The 23302-nt window shown below is 42.5% G+C and overlaps 1 protein-coding gene across 1 annotated transcript in view; it reads right to left on the bottom strand.

The window, feature by feature from the left end:
- The window catches only part of LOC147747613 (uricase-like), a 252302-nt gene that overhangs the window by 116254 nt on the left and 112746 nt on the right, over positions 1-23302 (bottom strand). Inside the window, exon 2 of the mRNA XM_086954295.1 lies at positions 10160-10378. Coding sequence (XP_086810421.1) covers positions 10160-10378 — 219 coding nt within the window. The remainder of the gene's footprint in view (positions 1-10159; positions 10379-23302) is intronic.

Consider the following 23302-nt stretch of genomic DNA (forward strand, 5'->3'; position numbering starts at 1 on the left):
ACTAAACCCAAAGGTTTTAATTTGATCCATAGAAGAATAAATATCTTTCTTTTAACAGTATTTTTACATAATGGGAGCTGGGAGCGACCTGCTAACAGACAAATATATTCTAGAGGGGGTAACAAGCAGGCTACTTTTTCCAATTCATCATGCTCTAGTTCTGAGGAAGAAGGATGTACTGATCCCGGGAGAAATGGGTGTGATCAGGGTTTTTTTTAGAACCACGCCCGAGGAGAGGTCAGAATTACAATGGAAACCGAGGACAGTGCCATTTCAACCAAGGCCGACAACAGCATTTCAATCAGGGACATCCTCAACAGAATTACAATCAGGGACCCCCTCAGCAGAATTACAACCAGGGACCTCCTCAACAGGATTATCTAAGCACCCGGAGCAAAAGATACTGGAAACCAGTAAATTACCAGTAATCAATCTATCATGCAAGGACCTTAGCGATGTAGCAATAGGGATTCTCAGTAGAGGCTTCAGTTTTGTTCCTTCGACCAACCTAGACAAATTTCAGTTGGAGAAGGATCTGCGATCCTTCTTCAGGAAAATCAGATTTAAAAGATTTTTTGAGAACAGGGAGAGCAGAGATCGGATTCATATTTCTGGGTTAAAACCTAAGTCAAATTTCACATCTGCATTGAGTATGGTAAATAAGAACATAGAAGCATTCGAGACCGCTGTAGAGAGTGGGATCCATAAACTTTTAGAGAAGGAAAATAAATGTCACACTTATAATATCTCTAAAATAGAGAGAGAAGCTCTAAATAGACTAAAGGAAGATGGATCCCTTACCGTACAGCCAGCAGATAAGGGAGGTGGAGTGGTGGTTTTTGACACAAGCAACTATGAGCAGAGGATGCTCAAGTTGCTTGATGTTAAGGAATATTATGTCCGAACCACTGAAACTAGCCTTAAGAGAGTGGCACGCGAATGCCTAGAATTACTGACTGAAGCTAAGGAGGCAGGATTTATTTGTGACGATGAATTTCGTTTTTTGAATAATTTGGAACCAAAAACACCAGCCATTTATGGCTTACCAAAAGTCCACAAGAACAGACTAGACCCACCAATGCGACCTATTGTGAGCAGTATTGACTCACTCTTAGAACCAATCAGTAAGTACGTAGATCACTTCTTGAGACCCCTTGTATGTAACCTAAAATCATATGTGCGAGATTCAGCACATATCATATCAATGGTGGAGGGTATGGCGTTCTGTGAAGAGACTCAGTGTCTGGTCACCCTGGACATTGAGTCTCTTTACACGAACATCCCACAGACTGATACAATAGAGGTTATAGACGATTTTCTATCTGGTGAAGATCTTGGCAGTGCAAACAGGGAGTTTATAGTTAACTGTGTGAGACTCATCCTGACAAATAACGTGTTTTTATTTAAAAACGAGTACTTCAGACAATTGAAAGGGACCAGCATGGGGGCTACCTGTGCCCCTAGTCTGGCCTGTCTGTATGTTGGTAATTTTGAGGCCAAACATATCGATAATGAAATGGCGCCTTTCTTCGAAAATGTAGCGGGCTAGTACCGCTACATTGACGATATTTTCTTTATCTGGGAAGGCTCCATGGAACTTCTTGACAAGTTCCTTCTTTGGATCAACTTAGGAGATCCAAATCTAAGGTTCACATCGACATATAGTACTACAAAAGTCGATTTCCTGGATATATCCATTAAAAACTGCAATGGAGTCCTGGCTGTCGAATTGTTCACTAAACCAATGGCAAAAAACACACTATTACACTTTTCTAGCTTTCACCCCAAATCACAAATGGAAAGCATCCCCTTCAGTCAATTTCTCCGTCTCCGGAGAAACTGTTCTGATATTAATGATTACTACAAACATGCAGAGACCCTTAAAACAAAATTTAAAGAGAGGGGATATCCGAAAAAACTTCTGTCGCACTCAATGAAGAGAGCAAGATTTTATGACCGTGAGGCATTAATTCGAAATGAAAAGAAAGAAAAGGGCCCTCTAAACAAAGTTGTGTTTGTTAGTAAATTCTCCAACATAAGTAACCAGATAAAAAAATGTAGTGAATAAGCATTGGCACATTTTAAATCATGAGGAGGAATCAGTTTTAAAGAGAAACCGTTGTTCGCATTTAAAAAGAACAAAAACTTGCGCGATCTACTGGTACACACGTACAAAGATGAGGTATTGGAAAATCACAGAACAATAGATGGCACAAAGGTGGTTGGAACAACTAGGTGCGGTATGTGTAATATCTGTGCTCAATGTATTGCAGGGTCAGAAATCGCCTGTAACACCATGACGGTTAAATGCAAGACCCATAATAATTGTAGGAGCTAGAATGTCATTTATCTCCTCAGGTGTCCGTGCGGCCTTTGTTATGTTGGAGAAACAGGAAGGGAGGCACGGACTAGGTTTCAGGAACATAGATCAGCTATTAAGACAAAAAAGATCACTGCTCCAATTGTTGCCCATTTCCTAGAGAAAGGACATAAGGAATCAGATTTTCACTGGTTTATTTTGGAGAAAATTAAAATAGGCAAGAGAGGTGGCAATGTTGTTTCTAGAAGAAAAGAGAGAGAACAATGGTATATCTCCTATCTCGATACGGTAAGAAGGGGACTCAACTCGAGAAAAGAATGGGACCGCATTATTGGAGCGGTTTAACTCTAACTATGCCTTTTTGATTTGATCCATCTTACAGAATTTAAGAGCTGTTAGTTTACAATATCTTCCCTCCATCCTCTCTCAATTCATGGTTTAAGCTGGGAGAGCCTGATAAGGAAAATGTATACGGGACTGACGTCCTTGACACTGATTGAAGCATGGCTTAACTAAACATAGAAAATTAAAATTAGTTAGTAGTAGGATTTATATCTATAAAAGCATGAATATGTAATGATGACTAATTACTTTCCTAATACGAACACTTATTCCTTGAAAATAAGCCATAAGTATCATGGGAGTGTTTGGCAATCTTATTTACAAACACTTGATAGGGATAATGTATATGAGAATGACGTCCTTGACACTGATTAATGCATGGCTAAACTAAATTTAGGAAATTATAAATAGTTAGGAGTAGGATTTATATCCACATAAGCCTGAAGATGTAGTGATGATCCATCTCTTTTCTTAATACGACCTTCTATTCCTTGAAAATAAGCCACAAGGATTATGGGAGTGTTTGGCAAACTTATTTACAAACATCTATGTGTAATAAAAACTGCTTTGAACATAGCATTATATCTCTATATACCATATGTAGGATGTAAACTGCTTTTTAATACAGCACGATTTAAACACGTTTTTTGTGCTGCTTAAAACGTACAAAAACTTTCTGTGCTCACTAAAAACTGTTTAATTGAGTCGACTCCATCTGAGTTGTAAACAACCTGCTTTTGAAAATAGCACGAATCAAGCACGATCTTCTGTGCTGTTTTAAACCAATAAAAACATTCTGGGCTCATCAAAACTACTCTTTATTTTAGCGCGATATCCAAATGAAATAAATAAGAAGTTTAAGCATCGATTGCAGGCTACAATGTTTTGTTTACATGTGGGGGGAAGTGAGTATTTCTAGTTCTGCCTCCATCGTGTAGTCCGTTATCTGTATCCGTTACCGATTAGGTCATGTGACAGGAACCTCCGCTATACAACTTGGAGGGACCGGGTATTTAAACCGGCGGCTGGAACGGCGTTGTTGTTTGCCGTTTCCAGCTTTGTTTGCCAGCACGCGGGACGCTTCTGCCTGAGCGCTGAGAGGTAAGGAACTGGCGGTGCTTTGCTTTGGCAAATGAGATTATTTTTGAATTTATCACTCAAAACGTGTCGTATCCGCTCAAATGTCTTTCAGGGTTTACACGCTGGTAATTTCACGTGTGACTAATGGTTCCCTGATCCTGGGATTCCTGATTAGCAAGTAAGCTATACCTTATCGTAATGGTTGTGATAAGCTTAGGTATCTGTAAAAGTAGCGAGCTTCTAAGTACAGATGAGGGAATAAGATGCGGTTTCTTCTTCTTCTTGTCTTTAGGGGTATTTTATACACAAACCCTTACAGAGTGTGTATATACGACCACACTGATACCGCGTGCGTGGTTGTATCACTTCACATTTATGTAAGTATAATAGGGAATAGGAATAGGAAGAGCTATCTGGACCATGTATCCTCAGTAGTCCATAAAGGCGTTTTTTTATATGTCCACAGATCTATATTGGCACATGTTGTCAGTTACTAAGTCTCGAAACTATGCAGAATATAAGTGTCGTGGTCCCCTAATCACTATCAAGATACATTAGGAGGTGAGCGTTCTTGTGGCGAGTGAATACCGTAACTCTGTGCCACCTTTTTTGTCCTTTTTAAAAAGTCGCAGGTGCAGTATAGATATATCTGGACACTTGTTGCTTTTAGGCTGATGCGTGGACTGCTTATATAACTGCTCGACATAAGCCTAGTATAGATATCCAATGAGGCCACTATTTAATAGTATCCTAATGCCCTTAGAATTATTTGCGTGTGATAAATCCTAGTATAGATATTTAATAATGCCTTTAGAAAATATTTGCGTGTGATAATAAATACCACCCATTACAGATAACGGTGTTTGTTGACACTAAAATCAGTTGTTTATCTACTCTATATAGGATAACATTATTTTAACTTTGAAGAGATAATTCGCTGGACGAATATCTTTTGGGACGTAGAAGGAGGCAGAGTACCCCTGATCTTATTTTGATTGACATAAAACAATTGAGGTAGGTGATATATCAAGTTTATCTCATTAGCCGCCTCTCTTGCCCAAAATAAGCCCTAACTATGCTATTTGGCTATTCTGTCTTTAAGAAATGTATTGATGTGGACTTAATGCTGTATGTTTAGTGACTGGAGCACTGTGTAGGGTACTTATAAATAGATGACTAACATGTATAGACCCTATGAGACATTGTGAGCACAAGGAATATACTCATGTGACCAAAATCAGTGAATGTACTGTCTATGATTTGGTTTTTTTTATATACAGGAGATAGCAACTATTGTTATGTTGTAATAGAATGTATTGTTTGTCTAGTGTAACATGGAAGCAATGTTATGGATTTTATATGTACTTAGAGTTGTAGAAATTTGTATACATTATGTTTTTTTAAAACAAAGATGGAATTATATGTCACTAAGATTGGTTTTGTTTGAATTTCAGAACCATTGGGAAACATTTATTGTAATTGTCCTGATGAAGGTGGTTAAACATTAAACAAACCGAGAGGTAAGGAACTGGCGGTGCTTTGCTTTGGCAAATGAGAATATTTTTGAATTTATCACTCAAAACGTGTCGTATCCGCTCAAATGTCTTTCAGGGTTTACACGCTGGTAATTTCTCGTGTGACTAATGGTTCCCTGATCCTGGGATTCCTGATTAGCAAGTAAGCTATACCTTATCGTAATGGTTGTGATAAGCTTAGGTATCTGTAAAAGTAGCGAGCTTCTAAGTACAGATGAGGGAATAAGATGCGGTTTCTTCTTCTTCTTGTCTTTAGGGGTATTTTATACACAAACCCTTACAGAGTGTGTATATACGACCACACTGATACCGCGTGCGTGGTTGTATCACTTCACAATTATGTAAGTATAATAGGGAATAGGACTAGGAAGAGCTATCTGGACCATGTATCCTCAGTAGTCCATAAAGGCGTTTTTTTATATGTCCACAGATCTATATTGGCACATGTTGTCAGTTACTAAGTCTCGAAACTACGCAGAATATAAGTGTCGTGGTCTCCTAATCACTATCAAGATACATTAGGAGGTGAGCGTTCTTGTGGCGAGTGAATACCGTAACTCTGTGCCACCTTTTTTGTCCTTTTTAAAAAGTCGCAGGTGCAGTATAGATATATCTGGACACTTGTTGCTTTTAGGCTGATGCGTGGACTGCTTATATAACTGCTCGACATAAGCCTAGTATAGATATCCAATGAGGCCACTATTTAATAGTATCCTAATGCCCTTAGAAAATATTTGCGTGTGATAAATCCTAGTATAGATATTTAATAATGCCTTTAGAAAATATTTGCGTGTGATAATAAATACCACCCTTTACAGATAACGGTGTTTGTTGACACTAAAATCAGTTGTTTATCTACTCTATATAGGATAACATTATTTTAACTTTGAAGAGATAATTCACTGGACGAATATCTTTTGAGACGTAGAAGGAGGCAGAGTACCCCTGATCTTATTTTGATTGACATAAAACAATTGAGGTAGGTGATATATCAAGTTTATCTCATTAGCCGCCTCTCTTGCCCAAAATAAGCCCTAACTATGCTATTTGGCTATTCTGTCTTTAAGTAATGTATTGATGTGGACTTAATGCTGTATGTTTAGTGACTTGAGCACTGTGTAGGGTACTTATAAATAGATGACTAACATGTATAGACCCTATGAGACATTGTGAGCACAAGGAATATACTCATGTGACCAAAATCAGTGAATGTACTGTCTATGATTTGGTTTTTTTTACATACAGGAGATAGCAACTATTGTTATGTTGTAATAGAATGTATTGTTTGTCTAGTGTAACATGGAAGCAATGTTATGGATTTTATATGTACTTAGGGTTGTAGAAATTTGTATACATTATGTTTTTTTAAAACAAAGATGGAATTATATGTCACTAAGATTGGTTTTGTTTGAATTTCAGAACCATTGGGAAACATTTATTGTCCTGATGAAGGTGGTTAAACATTAAACAAACCGCCGAAACGCGTCGATGCACAAGGAGTAATACGTGAAAAACAGATTAAGGAAAATTCTGAGCTTTTGTTGGAATTTAGTCCTTTACTTGTACCTCCTTTTTTATAGGAATGCTGGATTTATTTCTTTTATAGTGTTCCGTCTTGTTTATGTTTCCCATTTTTAACAAAATATAGTGTATGCTAATAAACTGTGCAGATATACTTTTATTATAGTGTTTTGACTGCTTTTTTAATATATTTTATAGTGCTTCCTTGTTATGATTTGATATTGTTGAGTTTATATGTGTATGTTTGTAAGAATTTGTGTTTCTATGGTAATTCGCCCAAAGGGAATTATATTCTGACTTGTGTCAATTGTGGAACCCTATCCCTTTGGTCTTGGGGTCCCTCTCTCTTTTATTAGAGATTCTGTTGCATCTACTCCTTGTTGATGGTTTCTTTGTTTGTAATGAAGCCTCTTGGCTTGGGTGTATGCTCACTTTGGGGGTGATTAGGATGGCGGGCGGATCCCTGCGGTGTTGGGACCAGCTGCCAGACATGCGGTGGTCCCCTGCAGTTGCATTCCGCAGTTTAACATCGCGGTGAATGCTGCTTACAGCAGCACTCGCTGCAATGCCAAAATGCCATGTTGTGCATGGAAATGGAGGGGTTCCCCCCAAGTTCACCCCCCCCCAAAGTGCATCCCCCCCTGGATCCAGAAATGGGCCCCCATAGTAAATCCCTACCACCTATGTGGCGAGGAAGACTTACGAGGAGGTAATGCCCCTGTTACTTACCGTAATCTTCATTACTCCGAGTATTGTCTTCCTCACCACATGAGTTCCCATCCCTACCTCCCTGGTGTGCTATCAGCTTCATTTGTTCTTGGGGCTTAGTAGTTCTTCAGGTAGTGGGAAGGGCCGATTCTCCTCTTATAGAGGTCAGGGGTGACAAGGGTCAGCCATGTTCGGAAGGGATGGGAGGCATGGGATGCTGACTTTCTGCTTTGGAGGGTTCTGGTGTGGAGCTGCAGCTCTCTTTTTGTCTCATGTGGCAAGGGAGACAATTTTCGGAGAAATTAAGATTATTGGTAAGTAACCGGGGCATTTCTCTTCAATCTAACACATCAATGGAAGGATCTGAGTAAACGCAAGGGCTTCTACATGACATTTTTGTGTGCTGGTTCGGATTGGGCTACAGGGCAATCGCAATGCCAGAATGGCTGGTCTGACAGGTCATAGTAAGGGCATGTTTTTTTTTAGCTGTTTTTGTGCCTGTTTTATTGTTAGGTGTTCTGGGTTTAGCTGTTGATTTCCCGAATTTTACCACAAATATAGCATGCAGCAAGCACAAATGCCTCCAGTGCCTTGCAAAACAACAATACAGCCTGTATTACAAGTTCAAAACATCCCCGACTTACAAATATGGCCACTTTTTTAGCAAGCTTAATTGGAGGTGGGGGGCATTTTTATTTAGGTGCCTGGGCATATTTTCTGTCCCAGTCTTACCTTGACTGGGACAGAAAATGGTGCTCTCAAACCCGTTTTTAATTGAAATACACTTGAATTAAGTTTCATCAATTAGGTGAAGTGTATTCCTACAAGTTTCATTAGGCACAAGTTACATATATGCCTTGAAAAATCCTTAATGGATCTATTAACTCTCCTTTTTGCAGACAACACCATCCTTATTTCACAAACACCGCGGGGTCTCCAGAATTTATTAGAAAGGTTCCAGTCATATTGTAATCTTAAAGGGTTAGAAATTAACATTAAAAAAACAAAATACATGGCACTGAGCCCTCACAAAAGTTTTAGAAAAAACCTAATGCTAAATGGCCAGAAATTAGATCACGAGCAGAATTTTACATATTTAGGTGTATTAATTGACTCACTACTAGCATGGAGACCGCAGCTAGAAAAAACGAAAATAGTGTTCAAACAAAACTGCCTACCAATTTTAAAAAGACACAACAACTGTTCGAACAAGGCAGTTACCCCAGCTTTGGAGATCTTTAGGTATAAGGTTCAATCAGCAGTATTATATGGAGCGGAATTATGGGGACCAGTATGCAGGAAAACCTTTGAACCGCTTGAGAATACATTTTTTAGGGGATTACTAAAAGTGCCCACCAACACCCCGCTGACACCACTAATTTTGGATCTGAATATTAAACGTACTGACCAACATGCAATGTTGAGACCATTATTGTTGTGGGTCAGATTATGGACAACCCCCAAACTGAACGAATACAAAAACGGGTTAAAAGAAGTCATGGACCTAGATACAGGCAGCAAAATGTACTGGTTAAAGCACGTAAGATCCTGGCTAGTTAAATTAGGACTAGCCCATTTTTGGTGCGCCCCGGAATCCATGAGTGTGGGTTCAAGAAAAATTGTTAAATTGTCCTTGTGGTCCTATATAAGTCATGATTCTGTATACATTAAAATCCATGGCCCCTTAACTGAAAGGTTTTTAATGGTTAAAGATGTGGCACATTTTGAAACATTTTTGGATGAGGTACAGCCGCCTCTAGCAAAAACTTTGTATATAAAATAAAGATATGGAATACTGAGAACTAAAGTCCTTGAGAAAAGTTGGGTAAAGACAAACAGTGATCTCTGCACTTTATGTCCTAATAATGCAAAGGAAGATGTCTTACATATATTATTTTTTTGTCCCAGTTATGCGAAGCCTAGGAAAAAGTGGATAGCGCCGCTATGTCGTATTATTGGTTCAAATTCCTATAAGGAGGCTGGTAGAATCTTAAAAACAGACACCAGTCAAGTAATTGTGTTTGGCATCAGTAGATTTCTTCTTGCTGCTAATTTTATTAGATTGAAATTGGGTCTTCATTTCTAACCACATAACTTGTTGAAGCCCTCTTAAACTAATACTATTATGATCTTTACATATGCCATAAGCAAAGGATGACCGAGTACCCAACTTTGCGGTTGGGCATAACAACCATGCATTACTTTTTACTATTTTATTGTAATTTTTTTTATTATGCCATGGTGGTTATAAATTTAATTGTCTTTTTAGCTTGTAAATATGTTGATTATTTTTAACTTTATATTTATTCAAATTGTATGATGACTTCTCTGACCGTAATCCCATGACTCAAATGAGATGATGTAGACCGGGATGAATTGAACTGATAATGTAATGAAATTCTAAGTAGACCCTCCATACCCCATTTGTATTCTTGAATATTATATAACTGTATTTTAATGTATTTTAATTGTATATCTTTTATGATGCAATTGCAACGAAATAAAGATTATTGACTGACTATTAACAAATACATATTTTTTTTACCGAAGTGATACGATTAATTTTGATATATCAGCGCTCTCAGTAAAAAGTAATGGGTGAAATTAAATTAGAAGAATAAAAGTTTCACTGAGCACATTTGAGAGACGTTACCCCTTTCTGTTTTGCCAGCGCATAAACTGTGTTTTTCATGGTGTCTGTTGGAATGATGTCAGAGTTGTCCCCATGGAGATAATCCTTCTTTGAAAGTAATGTGAGCTGAACGTTGACTTCCAGTTCTTTGATAAAGTGCAGCTTTCCTTGCCTTCTGATGTGGAGGACTTTTACGTTGTTCTTTCCATAGGCAGTACTGACAAACTCCACATCCTGGTCCTGTAACGAAAACATATTTCACACCATTACTCCCTGGAGTAAACCACATCAGCTATTCTGACAACCTTGAGTCACATTTTCAAAACAGTAGCTCTACAAAATACTTCATGGTGCTGTTGGCCAAGCAGCTTCAGTTGATTCCAAGGACTCACGTCACCAACTCACACAAATACATAGAGAGTGGGAGCTCTGGGAATCCCCTTCAGTAATTGTTAGTTTCAGATGTCTTTCATATTTTGCTTCAGCCCACAGGAGCGTGCAATTATACTTTTTGCAGTGGTGATTGGAAAATAAGTTATCTGCTTTGCACGTAGGATGTAGAGGTAAACTTGCAACTGAACAGTGTTGCATTTAATGCTCCATTTTTTACATGTTTCACGCGAAGGGAGCATTGGGAATAGGCCATCCACTGCCCGTGCCTTCAACTCATTTCATTTGCATTTTTAAAATACATTGCAAGGATAAATTAGAATTGGAAGTAAATACCAAAACAGTGCGATCTGTCCCCAGTGCAATGCCTGTAAGCCAATAAATCCTAGAATTACTATTTAAGTGTAGTTCACGCTAAAAAACCACTCGCAGAATTCAAGCAATGTTTAATCATTTCATAGATTCCAATTTCAACACCACAACACAGAGAGTAGGTTTCAGTCTGGCTGTGGCCAAAAACTGTTGATACATAAATTGCTCTTTAGCTGTCAATGACTACCTTGTCGTCCTGTCTTTGTACAAGTATTTTGGATATCAGTTTATTTCTAAAGTCTTCAATAACTTTTAACCGGGTTATCATTGCCACACAACGTGTTACTAATCCAGGAAAAAGATTGTATGCAAATTTTTCTTTCTGGAGATGGTTGGCACACTACACTGTTTGTCACAGTATAGATACCTTTGCACTGAACGAGTGTGCTGATCATATAAACCTCAACCACAGTTCGTAAAGAAAATAGAATTTTACACACACTTCTATGGTGAACGTTACCGTGTTCTTTCGCCTATCCCAAAGGATTCTTATTTGTACAAAAGGACTGTTAGCAGATTTCATCTAAAGATTGCTGATAAGCAGGCACCCAGTCCTGCTCACGCTCGGCTCACATGTTTCTTTCCCACTCTGTTCACTCTCAGGCTTCCCCCACATTTCATTTCAATTTAAAATATGATCCTTCAGAAAATCCCGTTTGTACATCTAAGCCTTGCCTGCTGGACTCGGTTGGTGTTCTTGCAGCATGGTGGGCTCTCAAAGGGCAGGTATGAGCATGCCTGTGTATATTCATGCATGTGCTTGCACTGCAGTGGTGAAGTGCATGCTAATAAAATTGACATGAAACACAAAATGAGCTCCTGAATGCAGCAAGTGTTAAACTCCCCACTACAACTTCCTCGGGATAGCTGCAATAGGAGCCACTTAGTTTTTCTACCAGTCACTCCCTACCTCTCTAGGCTTTTTCTGCCATTAGGAGCATTACTTGATATTTATTAAATATTTCTATGAATGCTCTGGGATTACACAGAGAATACAAGTAACACACGAGTCTTGCATCATTGGTTTCTTGGAGTTGAAATGCCTTTAAAGTTTTACAAAGTGGGAAACAAAACAAAAGCACCTCGTTGTTTTTCCTGGTGTGGGTGGTGGGGAGGTTTCTGAGTGCAGAGTGCTTCTAGTAAACAATTAAATTACTACACTCTTCTGACTCATCTGTTGACAACTGACGTACTACACACTGTCTACTGACTTCAGAGGGAGCTATCTCTCAAACTGACCTTAGGTAATGCACACTTTCTGCTTAATTTAGAGGGATATTTTGAGCAATCAGGACCTACTTGCAGTGTTTTCGCACTTTTTGGCCCATTTGAGATCCCTTAATGCTGGTTTTCTTACGCTAAGAGTGCCCTGGGCTCTGCTAGGCAGGCCCAGGCCCTGTGTTATGTTTTAACACCCACATGTAAAGCCTACACTATGTATTAAGGTACACTTACAATTGGCCTGACCTAACCCATAAGTCTCTAGTAGATAATAGGGCATGGGGATGAAAACTACCTATACATTCCTGGTATACAATGGGCATGGCAGTTTAAAGGCCAGCAGCCTTTGTTGCAATTGCATGTGTGCACTGCTGAGAGCCTGAGGTCATTTTAAAACCAGCCCTGTCTTAAAGCACTGCTTTAAAAAGTAAATTCACTGCAAACTCGACTTTGGTGGCATGGGACTTTGGAACTGATAATGTACCTTATTTGTATATATTAGGTACCCCAAGATCTCCCTTAGGTGTTCAAGTTGTGGGGGATCATGTAACTAAAAGCAGACTCCCTACAAAAGATGTTGTTAAACCCTGGTGAGTAACAGCTGCCCAGTTTATTTTTCCGCAGGGTAGGAAATTCCCTGCAAAGTCGACTTTGGTGCTGTGGGCACAGTGAAGTATTAATCTACATCATATTAAGCATCCCCCAGGACTTCCTTAGAGTCCCAGGAGTAGGGGGTCCTGTAATTAGGAGCTGGGTCTTTATAAAAGATGTTTAATAACCCCTGGTGAGGACGAAATTGCAGTTCATTTTCCCTATTGTAGATAGCTGGTCTCAGAGGCTAACAAGGCAATATTTTATGGCAGCATAACTATTGCTAGGAATTGATGAAAAATACAATTTAAGGACTGAATAGAATGGTATTGTTTATCCAGCAATTCACCATTGTTAAATGTATCCTAACTTGTACAGAAAAATATGTTATGAGACTTTCTTGTCTGTAAGTCAAATTCCTGCCTTCCTACATTCTTCCCTGATTGGTCAGATAGCACAGGATTGTCCAAGCCGCCTTAATTAGGTGAAAAGTGGCTACCCAGGGGAGAGGGTCTCTGCTGGAGAGAGCTCTGCAGCTACACAGGAATGCCAAAACTGGAGGGATGGGTCATAAAGCCTTAGGCTTCAAAGGAGAACAGGACAGGCAGGAAATGTCAGGCCTACCCACCCTGTTCCCTGTGCCCCAGCCAGATAGCAGGCTTAAGGAAGGCATTTGCAGATGTTTGGGGAGGAGAGCCATGCAAATGTCCCACAATGGGAGTTGGTTTACTTAACTTTTGCTGCTCTGCTGAAGTCTCAGTCATCATGGATTTTGAGAGAATAGTGCTTTCTGGGGCAAGATTATGCCACACTTTGGAGGAAGTTGTCATACTTTGGGGGTGTTGCCCTGGACCTCATTGGACAGGGTGCTCCCTTGCTTTTTGCCAGAGAACACTCCTTAATATGTGAGAGGTGCAGAGCCCCCAGTTCTGCTGTTTACAACTATAAGAAAAAGGAGGATTGTCTTGCTGGAATCCTGATCTGCACCAAAGGGCCTGCCTGGTGAAGACTGCGCCTGCTGAAATATCTGGGATTACAGCTCTGGGGACTTTACCTTGCTTCAAGAAGGAGTAAGGAATTTATTCCCTGCAGCTACAGGTTAAAAGAGCTCAACTGACCCTTCTCCAGCCAGATCCTCCTCCAGGGGTGCATCCAGTGGAGGTGTTAGGGGATGACCAAGTGCATTGTTGGAAGTGAAGTCCAGGCCTGCCAAGGACTATTTAGGACATTTCAGACCCTTGGATTTGTATTTTGGGCATTGTAACCCATCAGGAAACCTTCTGTAAGGACCTTCAGAAGTTTGGGAATGTTTGGGAAACATTTTGGAAGAAGCTCAAGGAGGTGACCGACCTGACCATGAGAGCCAAGCTACCATCTTCTACCGTTACGTGGCCCGGATTCCAGGTTCACCCTGCTGAAGAGCTCCAGAAATCCGACTTTCAGAGTTTGACCAGGATCTCCCTGAAAGTTAAGCCGGGGAACCCTCACCAAATCTCTACTGATAAAGAACAACAAAGGCCATTGGCAGAAAAAACACCAGAAAAGTTTCTAAGTACGAATGTAAATTTTGACTGAGGCCTAACAAGTGGGGTATCCGAGCAGGGCTCCATTGCAGTTGGTCTCAAACTTTAACTTTGCCCCAGTCAAGCACAAACAGATGTGGACAATTGGTGCAATGTAGATGCTAAAAAGGTTAGGGCTGAGCGATGATCCTTGAGGGATTCCTCAGAAGATGTTCTTGGGTTCAGAAGTGGAGGGCAGGAGAGTGACTCACTAGGTCCAGTCAGAGAGATAATTGGCCAGTCATCACAGGGCAGACCGATGTAGTCCGGAGTTGTAGAATCTTGTGATGAGGGTGCTGTGGGAGATGTTGTTGAAGGATGTGGAGAGGCCCAGTAGTATGAGTGCTGTGGTGTCCCCTTTATCAATGATAGTCTGGATGTTGTTGCTGTGATGAGAGTGGTTTCTTTGCTGTGGTTGCTGTGGAATCCAGACTGTGAGATGTCTAGTAGGTGGTGGTGTTCAAGATGTTTGAAGAGTTGTTCGTTGATAGTTTTCAACTTTGGATGGAGGTGTTGATGAAGGTGGTGAGGTGAGAACTGATCAGAGTTCCTCTTAGGTTGTACAAATGGTGGGGGCCCCAGAGTGGATTGCTCTCATGATTTTGGCATTGTCTTCTGGGGTGAGGGTTTTTTGGGATCTGGTGGTTCAATTTTGTTATAGTGGGATGCTGATTGACAAGTTTTTGTGTCTTACGTTGGTGGCCGAAGTTGCACTAGGTATTGAGGATTTTGTTGTGAAAGAAATGTTAGGGGTTGTTGCAAAGGTCTTGCAAAGGGTTATTGGAGTTGGTGGCAACTGTGGGGTTTGAAAATCTTTGATGATGTTGAAGAGCTCTTTGAAGTTGTTTGAGCTGTTTTCTAGTCTGAGAGGTAGGTCTGTTTTTCTTGCCTCATTGAGTTGGGTGTTATATTTCCTGAGCGCAGATTTGTATGTGTTTCTTGTGGTGTTATCCCAGCTAGTTCTTCGATTTCTCACTAGCTGTTTTCAGTTTCTAAGTAAGAACTTTGGTGTATCAGATGTCTTGTGCTGTTGGTTTTCAGTGTCTGATTATCTACAGGGAGCTAGGGTGTCTGCGCCGGTAATAAACCAGTTTTTGAGGGCTTTAATGTTGGCATGCCGGTCGCTGATGAGGTCTGGTTGGTGGACATTGAAGGTGTATGTCCAGTCTATTTCCTTTATCGTGTTTCACCTATGTCTGATATTGTTAGTAGTCTTGGCTGTGGAAGGTTGGGGTGTGTTGATGAAGAAGTGGACGATGGATTGGTCGTCCAAGTGAGCAGAGTGAGGTGGCTGAACTTGACTTTGTTGCGGAATGTGAAGATGGGGTCAAGAGTTTATGCTGCATTGTGGGTAGGGCCTTCTACTATCTCAGTGAGTCCCAGAATCTTGAGGCTCTCGAGTAAGGCTGTGGAGTTGGTCGAGATGGAAGTTGAGGACACCAAGTAAGGTGAAGTTGTCCGATCTGATGGGCACGGGGACGATGAGGTCTGTGAGATGACTGCTGAAAGTGGACAGTGGTACGAGCAGTCTGTAAGCTAGGGTGCCTTTGATGGTGTGTGGCTGCTGGCTTTTAGTTGGAAGTGCATATGTTCCATGAAGGTTGTGTTCTTGTCGGTGTCGGCAGATGATTGATTCGTTATGGATAACAGCAAGTCCTCTTCCTGACTTGTTCAATCTGTCCTGGTGGGAGATCTTGTAGCCCAGTAGAATGGCTGTGGAGATGATAGTTGCCATAATGGAGTTTAGCCAGGTCTCTGTCTGGAAGAGGATATCTGGGGAGGGCATATCAAAGGTGTCCCAGATCTCAGTGGTGTGTTTGCTAAGAGATCTGGTGTTGAGGGGCATGCATGCCAGATGGGGTGAGGCACCAGTGGCATGTAGGGTAGGTATTTTGGTGCAGGTGAAATAGCAGTGAGTCCATGAGAAATACCCCTTTGAGGAACGAGGTGAGGTGTGGAAGTAGCTTTTGTGGTGGCATCTGGTGTTGAGTGCATGCTGGCAGCGTTCAGTCACACCAGGGTCTGTGGTGCTGGACATGGTCCGCGTGCAAATGGTTGCAGATAGGCTTGCCTTTGGCATACCAAGGGTGTCCCCACTGCATGCACCTGCTGCACGGTCACGCAGCAGCTGCAATTAAGTAGGCCTGGGAGAGGAGAGAACTCATGGAGGTGCAGCACGGAGACAGGGAGGGAAGTGCACAGGATGCAGGAGAAGGCACATGAGAGAGATGCAGGTAAGGTCTGGGAGGGTGGGGAAGTGTGGGAGGAACAAGAGAATAAGAAAAAGCGGCACAGGAAAAGAGACAAAAAGAGTCACAAAGCGGTAGGGTGGAAAACGGGCACAATGAGAGAGAGTAGAGAGTGGAAAACAGGCACAAAGATACACAACAAGAGAGTGGAGAGTGGAAGACAGGAGCATAGTGGCAAAAAGAGAGAGAATGGAAAACAGGCACAGAGAGGCACAACGAGAGAGAGTGGAGAATGGAGGACAGGCACAAGGACGAAGGCAGAAGAGTGAGAGAAAGAGTGAAAAGGTCAAAGAGAAGGGCAAAGGAGTGAAGGGCAAGAGGAAGGAGCAGATAAAAAGAAATCAGTGCAAGAAGGAGGTGGACTGAGGCGGCATGCCCAGCTCAAAAAAGTCCTTAGAATGGCCAGAAGACAAGTCCAGGTAAGTGGGTGCAGGGGCCTAGGCATTGACCCCCAGTAAGTAGGTCCTGGGTGGGGGGGGGGGCGTGAGGCAGAGGGTGGTGTTAGGGAAGGGCGGGGCACAGGAGGCAAGAGAAGGGTCACAACGGAGATGCAGATAAGGAGCGGGGAGGTGGGGGAAGGTGAAAGGCAGAAAAGTGTGGGAGAAACCAGAAGTGAATATGTGCAAAGGAAAAGTGGGCACAAGAAAAAGGGTAAAAAAAGGTGTAATGAGAGAGTAGAGAATGGAAAATGGGCACAAAGAAAGAGGATGAAGAGTGCAAAATGGCACAGAGAGGCACAGAGCGAGAGAGCGGAGAATGGAGAAAGAGCACAAGGCGTAAGAGCAAGAGAGAGTGAAAAGGTCAAAGAGAAGGGTACATGTGTGAAGGACAAGAGAAAGGAGAAGAGAGTTATTGTTAGTTTATATTTGTAGAGCGCCAATCACCATAGGTCTCTAGGCACTGGTAGCGTGGACCGCGATCCATTGGTCCCAAGTGTAGTCAGCGCACTGAATGGATTTAGCCGAATGCCTCACTAAACAGGATGGTTTTAAGTTTTTTCCTGAATGGCAGTAACACAGTTTCCATTCGTATATTACCTGGAAGTTTATTCCAGACCTGGGGGATTATGACTGAGAAAGCCCGTCCTCCCATGGTGGTTCTATTAAAACGCGGGCACCTCCGATGACCGGAGGTGCCTACTAGGCACATAGGACTTCAGGCAATCTGTGATATATTTTGGTTCCATTCCATATTTGGCTTTGTGCGCAATGCACAGACCCTTGAACCTGATCCTCTGCCTAATAGGGAGCCAGTGCAACTGTTTCAGCAGGGGGTGGCATGTGTTCTTCTTGGAGATTTAAAAATCGGCCTTGCTGTATCATTTAAAACTACCTGGAGTTTACCCAGGAGTTTTTCTAGGAGCCTTATGTATATTGTGTTACCATAGTCCAGGCCTGACAGTATTAGGGCTGTGACGACCGTGCGCATGGTAGAAAATGACAGCAGGGTACCAAACTTTCGAAGTTGCCGCAGCAGACTTGTGCAGCTTCCCACTACCGCCGACACCTGATTGTTTAGGGTAAGTTTGGTGTCTAATTTGATACCAAGACTCTTTAAAACTGGTACTGGTGTCGGGGTGGTACTGAGCTCTTGGGTCCAGAAAAGATTTGACCAGGGTGCGGCCTCTGTGGTTAAAGCCACTGTCTTATCAGGATTCACTTTTAGTGAGTTAGAGGTCATCCAATTCATGGTGAACCATAGTATGTTCTGGACATTGAGCTGACTTGGGGACAGTTATTGACTCAAGCTATTAGCTGGGTGTCATCAGCATAGTTGAACACCTGGCAGTCTAGTTTTGCCAGTGATTCGACCAGCGGCTGAAGATACATATTAAAAAGCAGGGGGGATAGTGCTGAGCCTTGTGGGACCCCCCAGCGTTGGACACCCTGCCTAGACCTGCAATCCTCAAGTTGGGTTCTTTGAGACCGGTTTTCCAGAAAGGAAATAATCCATTAAAGCACCCTCCCACCGACTACCAGCCGCCAGACACGGGCCACCAGCTGCCCATGATCCACCGTGTCAAATGCAGCTGAGAGGTCTAGTAGGATCAGTGCTGAGGGATTCTTCTTGTCAGCTGCTAGCCGCAATTCATCCAGCACTGAGAGCATCACCAGCTCAGTGCTGTTGTGGGCCCTGAAGCCTGCTTGTCATGTATGTAGTAGCTGATGTTCTTCCAGGAAGGTCAAGAGAGTTTTAAGGACATGTTGCTCAAGGACCTTCGTCAAAAAACGCAGCTGGGAGATCGGTCGTTTTTCAGATTGCTCAGGTCCGCCCCGGCTTTTTTTGGTAGTGAGATCACTATAGCTTCTTTGAATTTTTGAGGTACCTTCCCTGTAGTTAGAGAGAGATTTATTAAGGATAGTACACCAAAGGAGGGCAGGAATCTTCGGGAGACCCGGACTTTACTTTGGCCATAACTTGGGCTAGGCCCTTAGGATCGAGTGTCGGAAAGGTAGAGAGCAAGGTATCCAGGGGCTCTGGAGAGTCCACCACTAATAGGGGACAGGGAGTGATGCCAGTATTGCTTATTTTAGGGATAATGTTTTTAACCTTGGTCAGGAAAAAATCCTGTACCATTTCACATTCTGCTTGGTTTACCACAATCCTTTGCTCTGTTGTCCGACTTAGTTTCTTTAGTATGTTAAAGGTCTCTTTCTGGACGTTTGTTGCTTCGCTAATCCTCCATTCATGGAACAATGATTTAGACCTAGTGATTGATTTTTTTATAGAGAGCTAGTGATGTTTTATACTTTTCCCGGGATTCAGAGTCATGTGCTTTCCGCCAATGCCTCTTGCATTGGCGAAAAGCCCCTCTGAGTTCTGGCGTATACCAGGGAGCACCTTTTGTGGTTTGCATTATCCTTTCTTTTTGCATAGGGGCCACCAAATCAAAGGCTTCCCTCATCCTGGATAAGAGGGTTTCGTATGCCCAGTCCGGATCCCCAGTCTGTACACCCACATGTAGTGTCTTATTTAGTTCTTCCCTCAGCTTAGCGTCCTCTATTTTGTGCCAGTTGCGTGCCGCCCTCCAGATTGGAGTGGGATGTATCGGGCGGCTATCCACCGGAAGTTGGAGGCTGATCAGATGATGATCTGACCAGCTGCAAATTTTACACTCAGTGTGTATCTTAGCTGAGGAAGTAGTCCAGATAAGATCGAGGGTATGACCCTTCTTGTGGGTGGAGGAGAGAGAGAGTAGAGCACAGAAAACAGGCACAGAGAGGCACAAAAAGAGAGAGTGGAGAATGGAGAATGTGCACAAGGACAAAGGCAGAAGAGTGAGAGAGAGGGCAAAAAAAGACAAAGAGAAGGGTGTAGGAGTGGAGAGCGAGAGAAAGGACAGAGAGTGAGAGAGAAGAAGAAGTGCATTAATGAAGCGTGGCTTTGAGGCAGCAAAATTAGTTCCGAAAGGCCTTATACTGGTCCTGGAACCAGGCCAGGTAAGTGAGAGATGGGGTGCAAGGTGTATGGCCTCGCTCACATGGTGAAATATACTTTAACATAATGCATTCTCTAATATGTTTCTAAAGAATGCACATGGGCAAATAGGCTAGGAGGGGGAGTTTTTAATGACCAGCTAAATGCTTACCTGCATGGAGGTAATAGATACTTAGTGCATCTTGATATATAGCTATATAGAGCCTGTATGCTGTGTTCAGTTAGCATGAGCTTTTTAGGAGTTTAAACACCATTTTACCTTTCTGCTGCTTTTTGAACACAACACATAGTTGTTGCTTTAGCTTTGAGCCTATATAGCCTGTGTTTTGATATTTGTCCCTAGAGCTTTTGAAAGATAAGAAAAATAGACACTTGGATCACCACATTTCTGGCCAGGAAAGAAAATAACCCCTAGGTAAGACCCAGCACAAAAAAGCTGAGGCTGAAATAGCGGATAAATGGAAAAAAGGACAGAGTAATTATTTTCTCTCTTTCCTGGATTTCAGCTTGTCAAATTTGGGACCTGAAGAGTTTTTAACCATACAGAACTTTGGAGGTTCCATCTGGGGCGAATAGGTATGCGCACAATGAAATCTCTGTGGGAGGGGGCGCGCCACAGTATTAGAAAAAACCCATAAGGAGCATTGTAATAGTGGTCATGTGGGGTTACCAAATAACAGGGTGATGAATGAGAATGTATAAATTTAAAGACAGGAAAGTAATGAGTACCACCATGAGCAGGGCCTAATGGAGTGTCATGATATATTTTCTAGATGTACATGTAATGAAAAAAGTCCTGAAGAAGGTGCAAGATTGTGTATGTCACCGAAACGCCGCGTCGACAATTTGTTTGTTTTATTTTTAACTATAAAGTGACCAAAAGAATTGTTTGCAATAAATTGTGTTTGTTTATGATTTTAATGGAAATGTTTTTTTAATTGTGATTACTGATTTGGACACCATGACCCAAATAGAATACTGATATTTTAACCAGCAGAATATGCACCATGTAGGGCACAGGAGATTCCTATTGATACTTGGCAGCATCGAGTTTGGTTTAATGGCGTCCTACCCCATACTTTAGCAGCTCCGAAGTTAGGTCCTTTGTCCATTCCAGGCGCAACTTGGCCTGTTTTGGCTGGTTTTACACCTCATCCTCTGCATGGAGCAATTAACGTAGCGGAGTTAAGACGACTACATGTAGTCGCAATCAGCGTGATTAGGTCGTTAGTGCAATACATTACCCGCATTCTCCCGGGCGGGGCTCCGGGTGGTGCGGCGCTTCCTGCCGGGCAGGGTGGAATGAAGCTCAGTCCCGTTAGGGTCAACGCAGTGATGGGCAAGTGGCCCCAAGAACAGGATGACTTTCCTTTTCGGCTTGCCGAAAAGTTTGAATAATTGGAAGCGGTATTCCCTAACACGTCTCCTGGTGAAAAACACAGGATTCTGACAATTAGCTTACCGAAGGATTTGACCCCCGAAATCGGTGACTGTGAGACCTGGGGAAAAGCGTTTGCGGCGGTCTACGTGAGGTGTTATGGCACTCTGTCTATGACTGTCCTGCCGACGGTCCTTAAACGTGTTCAGGATGAACACGGAACTGAGGCTGCGGTTGAGTTGGGTATGCGTCTCTGTGGCACCTTTGATGTAGTTTCCGATCTCATACTTGCTAATGTCAAGGGAGATGCGGTGAACTTTCAGGTTGCCAATGTTTTGCAGGCGATTCCCGAGGCCAAAAAACCCCGGCAGTTGGCAAGGATTATTATGGCGGCTTATAAAACCGTGGGCCGCAATAGTAGGGGTCTCAAGACTTTTTCTACTAAAGAGAAAAAACAACCCCAAGGGCAGAAGTCGGAAACCGACAAACAGCCCAAGACCAAAAAACAAAATTGGCCTAAAAAACAAAAACAGGGAATGCAACAACAACAACCGAAACAGGAGTCTCGTCCTGCGCCTCCATTGCCTGCGCCCACAGAAAGTGTTTATGACTTGCGCGATCGTGCAATGATAAAATCACCTGATCGTTTTCAGGTTTCTGATCAACGCTCTCCTCGTTCTTTTCAGGAGTCATCAGCTTTTTCATCCGGTGGTGGAGGAGGCAGCAGGGGTCGGGGCGGCCAGCAAGGACGCGACAAGCCCCGCCCGAAAGACGGCAAAGGCAAGCAGGACGATTCTACACCGAAGAGACCCCAGTTTCAGAAAAAGAAAGTCGCTGCTTTAACAGCACACAGATATGCCACAGATAGTGAGAACCCAGCTTCGGAATCAGACATGGGCTCTGACCTTGCTGGACAGCGCAGCGGAGATTACCATAGTGAAAAGAGGCCCTGGGTCCACTACTGAAGGTGACAGCGACTGACCCTTATGATGTTGTGGAGACAGCTGAAACTAGAGTTGCTCCCCCTGACAGGATCTATGAAATAGTCTTATTCATTGAGGGTGACATTCAACGCACTATAGAAGGGGTATTTTGGGAGAATCTTACGACTACCTATGACATTTTGTTAGTGGAGGCTGACTGGCCCCCACCTTTTGTGCTCGCAGCTCCGAAAGGGGAGGAGGTAATCCTCCCTAGTTTCACGCACACAGTCTCGAAGGAGCATGTGCTGAATTTTGCAGAAGAGTGGGCTAAGGCCCTCGCGCCGGCTCTGTACCGTACTCACTGTGGATGGGATAAATTTTCCCCTCACCACGAGATTCCTTTGCGGTCTATGCCTCAGCCTCAACCTCAATATCCCTTGAAGCGTGAAGCGGAAATCCTTGAACAATTGGAATATCAGGATGTTATTGAAACTTATGTGTCACCAATAACCCTCTTTTTACTGTGACCAAGCCTGATGGTTCATATCGTTTGGTATTGGATTATCGGCATTTAAACTCGCATTGCCGTACCTGTGCAGTACATAATACTCACGGCACTGCTTCAGTGGATAGTCTCGTGCGTAAGCGGTTTAAAACCACGCTTGACATTTCCAACGGTTTTTATGCCCACCATTTGGATGGTCTTAGTTCCCAATGGACCTCCTTTACTTGCGGCGGTGTCCAAAAACATTTCAAACGTTTAACGATGGGCTACAAGAATAGTCCTCAAGTGTTTGCTGCCCGCATAGTCTCTCTTTTAGAGAGAGTTGACCCAGATGCTTGTTCATATGTGGATGACATTTATCTCACGGATGACGAACTGTGGGAGCATCTGTGTCGAGTTGATCGCTTAATTTGCAGCTTTGCGGACTTCGGTTACAAATTCAACTTTGCAAAATCGCACATTGCAGAGTACACAGTGTTGTTCCTGGGCTACGAGCAACAATGAAGGTCGAGGATTGGCTCCTCACTTCTTGGAG

This window comes from Lissotriton vulgaris, chromosome 1_1 (assembly GCF_964263255.1).
Source record: "Lissotriton vulgaris chromosome 1_1, aLisVul1.2, whole genome shotgun sequence".
NCBI classification, from domain to species: domain Eukaryota; kingdom Metazoa; phylum Chordata; class Amphibia; order Caudata; family Salamandridae; genus Lissotriton; species Lissotriton vulgaris.